The sequence below is a fragment of the Psammomys obesus genome, unplaced genomic scaffold (genome assembly GCF_907164565.1).
Source record: "Psammomys obesus unplaced genomic scaffold, mPsaObe1.curated_primary_1811, whole genome shotgun sequence".
NCBI classification, from domain to species: domain Eukaryota; kingdom Metazoa; phylum Chordata; class Mammalia; order Rodentia; family Muridae; genus Psammomys; species Psammomys obesus.
The window spans coordinates 1-8982 of NW_026595569.1; the positions used below are offsets into that span (position 1 = coordinate 1).

The window sequence follows — 8982 nt, forward strand, 5'->3', positions numbered from 1 at the left end:
ACACACACACACACACACACACACACACACACACACACACACATACACATACACACTGCCCGCTGCACAGAGGACCATCTGCAACAGTAAGGATTTCAGCTGGCACACAGCAGGCATCCAAGCCAACCAACCTGACAGACCCCTTTCCCATGAGCGCTCGCTCCCCTCTCCCCTGTTAAAAAGTAGTGTGGTAGTTGCAGGAGTCTCAGCTAGAAGGCCCATCTTTTGGAATATGGGTTCACTCACACAAATGTTGACCCAGTGACCGCAGAGTCCACGTGGTGCTAAAGGGTGAGAGGCACCCTGGGTAAGGTCTCTTGGTGAGGCTCTGCTCCACCAAGCTCACTCCTTACAGAAAGAACACGCATCTTTGCAAATGGAGGCAGTAATGTTTTGTAATGGTGAAATGCGACTCTACAGGCAAACACAAGCCATCTAGTGGCTTCTTGGGGCAGGTGGGCAGTGGAAGCGCGGGGGGGGGGGTCAGGTTGGTCCAGCAGCCTCCTCAGCAAGCTAGCTGAAAGAGCTGTAGCCTATCCCTTACCCAGCCTGCACCCCGTGTTAAACCCCACTTCAGCATCTGCAGCGAAACATTTGATCCCAGCACACTCGGGAGCAAGCGCCCAGGAGGGAGTCAGAAAACTCATCTCCTCTAATTTCGTGTGCCTACAAGGAGGTAAGAATGCAAGGAAGGAGAAGGAGGACCTCCTAGAAGAGGAGGCCTGGGGTTTTGAGCCAGGCAAAGGAGAAGAAACAAGGGAGATGAAGAAGGGACGGCTGAGCAGGGAAGAGAGGCACAAGCCATTTGCAACAGCAGTCCAGCGGTCCGGGGCACTTAATGCAGGGTGCGCTTCTGTTAGCTCCACACTAGCCCATCCACGCCAGCTGCAGCTCAGCGCCCTTCAAGAGGCTATCTCCCACTCATCTGCCTTCACCCCCCTTCCCTCCCTGTTTCAGTCTCAGGACACTCTGACCACTTCGCCTCCCACCACTCCTGGCCTGCCCCCTCTTGGGTTACAGGTAAGGAGCGCTTTGACAAAAACAGCTTAACCACAGGCCATCCTCAACCTGTGTGTGGTTCTGGGTGGTGGCGCACGTCTTTAATCCCAGCGCTCAGGAGGCAGAGGCAAGGGGATCTCTGTGAGTTCGAGGCCAGGCAGGTTTACAGAGAGAATTTCAAGACAGTCAGGGCTACCCAGAGAAACCCTGACATGAAAAAACAAACATCAAGGAAGGCCAAACATGCAGCCCCTGACACCCCAGCAGTAGAATTTTGAGCAGTTTGCTCGTTATTTATATTTCCCGTGTGCTCTGCAGTTCCCATGTTTGCCAAGTACCCCTTTCACACAAGAAAACACCTAGCGTGGGGTTTTACATGGAGTTACACTAGGCACTGTGAGGAGGGTACTCACGGGAGCCTCGTCCCCAGGCCCTAGCACACACAGGCTGGCTTTGAGGTAGCCCCTGGCCCCTGCAGAGAAGTCATCAGGGTCTGAGAGCAGTAGCCACTTCCGGAGATAAGCGTGTCCTGCAGGAGACAGCGGAAGGTCCGGTCCACAGGCAGGCAGGACCTTAGGGCGGGCCACCCAGGGTAAGACGAAAAGACCACCAGGCACAGGAGTCAGGTTGCACACCCTGTGGATGGGTGAGGCCGAGAGCTGCCCGGTGGACACCGTGGTTTCTAGGCAGAGCCAGATTTCCCGGAGTGTGGAAGGCTGGCAATTACAAGATCCGTGGTGACAGATACTGAACAGTCAAAAAGTACTTTGAACACTTGTGTCAGAGAAAAGAAGGATTACCAGAAACATCTACAAGAGGTGGTAAGAACCAAACTCAGACCCATTTCTCCGCTTCCTTGGTAAATCAGCAGACCAGAGCAAGGAAAAGCGCTGGACTCGTAAAGTGACTATGAAGGGGTCCAGGCTCCAGCTGTGCTACTCTGGCCCCTGGCCACTGGCCATACCATCCCTGAAGAAGGCACCAGGCTTGCTTTGCTTTGAAGAGGAAGCTCCGCTTCCCTTCCAAGTGCAGACCCCACCTCCACCTTCTAAAGCATAAGGAAGTAAAAGGGAGCCCCCTCAAATAAGTGCCCCCAAGCAGCGTGCAGAACCAGAATGCCAGGTTTGGCCAAGAGGATGAGAACTCACGGGGCTCTCTGTACACGGTGCCCACATCCATCTGCAATAGAGAGGAGACACAGTGAACGGCGGTGCTTTGGTTTCCCAAGGTCCCTCCTCTACTTTGCAAAGGCTTGTTTTCTCTGTGTGCCTGCTTGTGTATGTCTCCTCACACCCAAGAAATGCCTTCCTTCAACTGCTAAAACAACAAATAAATAATAAGCAAAGCAAAACACTCATCTAACAAGCAGAGAACAGACTACATAGAGGCAGAACACCCACATACATAAAACAAAAACAAGTACATCTTTAACACACTAAGAAATCTAAGGAGCTGAATGGACAGCCATATAATGCAGTTTAATATATTTTTAAGGTTTCTTTTCTTTTATATGTGTCTGAGTGCTTTGCTTCATGTCTACGTGTGTGCTACATATGTGTCTGGTGCCTGTGGGGCTCCAAAGAAGGTGTCAGATGCTCTGGAATGGCATTACAGAGAGTTGTGAGCTGCCATGTTGATGCTGGGAACCAAACCTGGGTCCTCTGCAAGAGCAGCAAGTGCTCTTAACCGCTGAGCCATGTCTCCAGCCCCGACTTTACAGGCTGTAGGAGCTGTTAAATCCACCCCAGGGTCTCCAGTACTCGGTACTTAGAAGTGGACTGTTCATTGTCCACTTCTGGCTACCAGGAAAAGTAGGCCAGAGCAGGCATCCTCTCCTGGGTGCATATCAGACCTCCACTCCAGACCCACAGGGAAGATGGCGTCAGGGAGGAGAGCGCCACCCCATTTGATGTAGCGGTCTGAATGAGGATGGCCCCATAGGGGCATCTATATGCTGGCCCACAGTTGGTGGAATTGTCTGGGAAGGGTTAGGAGGTGTGGCTTGTTGGAGGAGGTACGCACTGGAGGTGGAACTTGAGGTTAAAAAGCCCAGGCCGTTCCCTGGTAGCTCCCTTTGGCTCCCGCATGTAATCAGATCTAAGCTCTCAGCTGCTGCTCCAGCACCACGCCTGCCCCCTGCCAGGCTCCCCACCGTGATGGTCATGGAACAACCCAAATTAGATGCTTTCTTTTCTAAGTTGCTATGGTCACAGCAATAAAAAAAGTAACCAAGACACACAAAGTAGCCAAAAATGAGAACTACTTCCCTTCCAGCATACGGGGACAAAGGGGAACTTAAAAAGGGGGTTAACCCACTCTGATGGAGATGAGGGTAAATTCATTCCCTCTCTTTCCGTCACTCCCAGACCTCAGGAAGACGGAAAAGCATAAGCACTTTCTCCAGCTCTGAGCTGTATCTTTTTAGAAAGGAACTAAGCTTGAAGCTGTGAGGTATCATTCAAGGACCCAGGCTCCATTTCCGAAAGTTGAATATGAAGCCAGGCCAGAGACAGGTGGGAGCATGACCTCAGAGTGTATCAAGCTCCGGGATGTCAAAACCCTGTCACAGAGGCCAGGGGTTTCCCTATTGTTAAAGAAAACTAACTCACATAGATATAGGTGGCCCCCAACTACCACAGGCGCCAAAGAGGGACACCGCCGGGGCTCGGATGCCCTCTAGCCTCTGCCCTGCCTGTGGGAAGGTGACCGGAAATTGGGCTCCACCCACTCGACTTCCTTCCGTGGTTCCAGTATCAGAGACTGCCTGTGACACACATCCCCTCCTGGCAAACACGTATTCAATAACGCAAGTGAGGCCAGACATGGTGGCTCAGCCCTCCACACTTCCAGCACGTGGGAGGTTGAGGCAACAGGATCACCATATGTTCGAGGCCAGCCTGAACTACAAGATGAAAACTATGACCAAAAATATAAAATAATAAGTGTTTTATTTCTCAGCCTTTGGTGAAAGGTGAAAGGTTTTATGAGTTGGGCTATTTTATGGAGTTTTAAGGGAGATGGGTTGAAACTAGATTCTCCCAGCACGGCCTGCCCCTGAAGCGGAAATGAGCACTAACTGCTTCCAAGTAAAGGAACAATTACCCGGAACTCGCCGAGGAGGGCATCGGTCCTGAGGGAGCGTGAGTCCACCACCTGCAAGGACAGATCATCTTCCTGTGAGTGTGGCTCTGACAGGTCCCTCCTGGACAGCAGCCGGCAGCTGCCAGCACTGTCTCCATCCCCGAGACCGTGCTCAGCAATATCTCACCTCACCGATCTCCCACCTCACAAATAAAGGGACAAACCCACAGGGAAATCCCAGAGCATGTGCAGAACCACATGGACACACAGCCGAGGGGACCAACCCATCTAGTGCACCCCCCTTACCCTGTGGCATGGAAGAATCTGAGGCCACAGCACAGACAGAGAAAGCAAGCCAAAAGCCAGGCACTGCAGGCCTCTGGCCTGAGCCACCTGGGCTTTTTTTCTGCCACTGGCAGAGCTCCTGTGGGTCCTTCAGTCACCCACTTCAACCACCTCTTCCTCACACATACAAACCCAGCTTACAGACAATGGCAGACACGTCTGTGGGTGTTACATCACACCATTGAACACCCACAGCCTGTGGAGAGCACCTGAGGCCCTACCGTGATAAAGATGGGCTCATCAAACAGCTCCGAGGGAGAGTCAAATACATTGAAGAAAAGAGTCTGTTGATCCAGAACAGAGAAGAAAGAAAATCAGTGTCTCTGACCCTCAGACTAGGCAGAGAGACATGGCCACCCACCCATGTTTAAGGAGACTGGTGGAGCTCACTGCCCAATGCCAAGGTGTAGGGATGTAACAAGTCTGGCTGTCCTGGCTCTGTCTCACAGAGGTTAGCATTTCAAGGACAAGGATTCTGAGATTGTGGGGACCGGGGCTGTCCAAGTCTCAGGTAATCTCCACTGGTCTTGGCTCAAACACTCAAAGTTGGCACCACAAGAAAAGGCTCTTGGATGCACACTCTGGTTTCTACTCTCCTGAGAATCATTCTCAAGGGCTATCAATGTTCTGCTGGTACCTGGGGTCACTCACCTCATGGAAGAGTGGGCTATTTCCCTTCTGGATTCGAGTCCGCTTGGTCTGCCCAGCAGCCGTGACCTTGACCACAGGCTTGATGTTCACCCCTGGCAGCTGTCGCCCCTCTATCACCTGGACTCTAATCTAAAAGCCAGGAGAAGGAATAAGCAAAAAGAAAGGAGAAAAGATGGCCCCCAGAATCAGAAACCTCAGGACCAGCTCACTGTTGACTTCAGGGAGAACCAAAAAATAGAAAGAGCACTACAAAACAACCAATTTCCCACCAAGGTTCCCCCTGCATCCAGAAAATTCCAGAGCTCCCCAGAAGAGCTGTGTCACCTGCATAACATCTGAGACAAGGACAAAGCCAGCCCTGCCTTCCTGTAGAACAGACCTCATCTGAGATCCCATTAATACCCACTCTGTTATTGTTATTGTTTTTCTAAATAGGTCACTCTGTAGCTAGACTGACCTGATCCTCACAATGTAGTCCAGGCTGGCCTCAAACTTGGGATAATCTTTCTTCCTCCACTGCTGGGCACAGATCCTCGGCCTCAGACAGCTGATTTAGCAGCTGTGAGTAGGGATAGATGTCTACTTTTCTAAGGACTTTGGCCAGGTGTGATAGCCATACAGGCCTAATTTCAGGACTTTGGAAACAGAGCTGGAGGATCAGGAGTTCAATGTCATCCCTAGCTACACAGTGAGTCAGAGGCCAGTCTGAGTAACAGAAGACCCTGTCTCAAAAACAAAACAAAACAAAACAAAAACGAAAACGAAAAACAGGGAGATGGTAGAAGGAAGTGAGCAGAAAGGCAGGTTATCCTTCAGCCACACACGCTGTGGCCCACCCGTGTGCAAACACACACACATCACATGTGAATATAAATGTAATTTAAATGTTTTTAAACAGCAGGCCAGTGAGATGACTCCATGGGGAGAGACTCTTGCCGCCAGCTCTGATAATCTGAGCTCCTCCCCCAGGCCCCACATGGTGGAAAGAGAACCAACTCCCACAAGACTTCCTCGGACCATTTCTCACACTGGCACTTGTGTGCTCTACCCCAACACACAGAATAAACAGACAAACAGTCACTGATGTTTGGAAAAGCTCAGAGGACCAGCTGCGCATGCACTGGCTGGGGCGCAGGGAGCAGGCTACCCAAACAAAGGACACAGGCTAATCCCATTCATTGTTTACACATTAGACTCCTTGGGATACAACAGAGGCATAATTTTGAGACCCCAAAACACAAACTCCCAGGTTAGGGTCCAGGGCAGCCTAACTTCTTCAGGGGAGGCCTCCGGAAGTCTGGATACATCATTCTGGAGCTACACAACCCAGCCAGGAGCAGAACACTGTAACTGCTGATGAGCTAAAGCAGGAGTCAGGGGCCGCAGAGGCTCCCCACCATCACCTGGAAGTCCTGTGGCTTGTCTGACAGCAGCTTTCTAGGCGGGGCTGAGCTTCTTTTTCTTTTACCCCCTGGGTGGTGGGGAGGAGGGTGGGATGGTGGCTTCTTGGGCGTGGTTGGTCCCCCTGGGCCCACAGCAGCAATCTGATCCAGGAGCGGCTCGGCTTCATCTCCAGTCAGGCCCTGGTCCTCAGTGTCTTCCTCCCCACCTGTGTCTGTAGGGACAGGTTCCTCATGAGCACCGTGTCCCTTTGACCCTACCCTGAGGTCTCAATCCCACAGGAGGACCAAAGAGTATGGCTGCTGTGATGCCACTCCCTAAGCCTGCCCTCCTGTCCCCAGGATGGATGAAGTCAAGGAGGAGCAGCTGCCACAGCTGGCCCTTGAAAATAGTAGTCAGTTAGTCAGCAGGAAGAAGACAGGATGGCCCTTCCCCCCCCCCACCCCTGAGGTCAGGCCCTTCTGGACACCTCATCAGGTAAGACAGTTACAGGTAGTAGGGTCTGGCTGAGTCTCACCCGTGGGGGCTGGCCACTTCTTCCCAGAATATCTCGTGTCCATGGTGCTGTCACTGAGCAGGGACCAAGTCTCAGCCTGGCTCTGTCCCCCACCTGGTATGTGGCAGGGCATAGCCCAAGGTGGGAGGGGCAGGAGGGAGCTGGGATGAGAGAAGCCCACCTTTCGCAGGCTCCACTCTCCACCTCTGACAGGCTCGCCCACCCAGCCCGAGCACCATGCTCAGAAATGGCTGGCCCTTCTCATTGCCAACCAGGCAGAACTGGGAGCCTCTTCTGGTTGGTCAAGCTCAGAGCATCTGAGACCTCTGTCCTCCCCCACCAACCCTTTTCCTCCCTGAGCCCAGCCCATCTCTCTCTCTCTCTCTCTCTCTCTCTCTCTCTCTCTCTCTCTTCTGTAGAGGTTTCCCAGTCCAGTGATCTCCATTAGACTTGGATGTGCTAAGCAAGACTTCCCTCCGCCTCCCTCTCCACAGAAACCCACACCGGGCTGGTCAACAAGACAGGCTTAGGGTTACCCAGACATGGCAAGGGCTTTTCAGGTTTTTATGACTTGCTTCTGTCCCCACTCCCCTCACCAGAAGATAAGCTTCCCTAGATAATCTTCCCCTAAGCAAATGCACTGTCCTGCCTCAGCTGCTTCCTACCCTGACTGCCCATCCGTCAGGCTAGCTTTCCCAGGTACCACCTCCTCCGTGTACATCTTTGCTTGCCAAGCCCAGCAGAGGCCTGAGGCAGGCACAGGACTCCCTCAGTCTGCCACTTTGCATTTGAGCATCCCTGCACAGGTCAGGATCAGCCCAAAGCCACACAACTCAGTGTCAGAGGCAAGAAGGAAGCTCACCCCTTAACTTTGTACTCAAGGCTCTTTCTGGGTGGGGGTGAGGTGAGTAGGTCTTTTGTTACATTGTACCATGGCTTCAGGGAAGCACTGGGCCTCAGGTCACATTCTTTGCCAGAGCTGTGCAGTGCAGAGCCAGGCTAGGCCTTGCCCCCTCCCCCCAGTCATCTGGGATTTGGCAGCCTCCTTAGGGAGCCATCTCCTGCTTCTTCTCCAACGTAACTGAGGAGACATGCTGGCTATCTTTCTGGGGACCGTTCCTGTCGGGGTGGGTGGGCTCCTCACCAGCCACCAGGTCCATGTCGGGCAGCGTTGGGGAGGGCGCCAGAGAAGTGGACGGTGGGAACAAGGGCACAGCTCCCGGTGGTGGCGTATAGGACACCTGCAGGACCAGAGAGGCCTAGAAGAGATGAATTGGCAACATGTAAGTATAAAGGAGAAAACACACCCTCCCTCCAGGATCCTTTCTAGTCCAAGACATTCAGCTCTGATGGGGTCAGGCTGCGGGAGGCTGGAGGGAGGCCACCCAGGAGCCTGTGTGCACAGCCGGGAAGTTCGGGTGCCTCATCTTGGGTCAGGTTCCCGCATTCAGGATACACAACCACTGGAAGAGTTGAGACTCAGCTTCCTCACTTTTAAAGGGTGAAGTCACCGTGACAACAGGCTTCAGGAGGCTGAAACTGGGTGAGGGATCCCGGGGCCAGAAAAAGCCTGTGCAGAAAAGCTCCAGTAAAAGCAGGGTGTGGTGGTAGACACCTGAAATGCCAGGACTTGGTAGGCAGAGCTAGTGAACCAGGAACTCAAGGCCATTCTCAGCTACATAAAGAGTTCAGCCTGTATACACAGGGATTTATCGCTCCCCTTCCTACCACCCCACATCCAAATAACAAGAGCTCTATTTAAGAAAGTACAAAACCGGCCAGGCTTGCTGCCACACACCTTTAATCCCAGCACTTGGGAAGCAAGAGGAAAGTGGATCTCTGTGAGTTCAAGGCCAGCCTGGTCTACAAAGTGAGTCCAGGACAGCCAAGGCTACACAGGGAAACCCTGTCAGAAGAAGAAGAACAAGAACAAGAAGAACAAGAAGGAGGAAGAGGAGGAGGGGAAGGAAGGAAGGAAGGAAGGAAGGAAGGAAGGAAGGAAGGAAGGA

At 52.6% G+C, this 8982-nt stretch overlaps 1 protein-coding gene across 1 annotated transcript; it reads right to left on the reverse strand.

Moving 5' to 3' along the window:
* Positions 1-1412: 1412 nt before the first annotated feature.
* Positions 1413-8232, reverse strand: LOC129685804 (dysferlin-like; the record flags this gene model as incomplete). Its single annotated transcript, XM_055619313.1, has 8 exons — positions 1413-1528; positions 2148-2178; positions 4102-4152; positions 4647-4709; positions 5077-5205; positions 6480-6691; positions 6995-7087; positions 8118-8232. Coding segments are annotated over 8 exons (810 nt in total), but the record flags the coding sequence as incomplete, so codon positions are not given.
* Between the last annotated feature and the right edge of the window lie 750 nt (positions 8233-8982).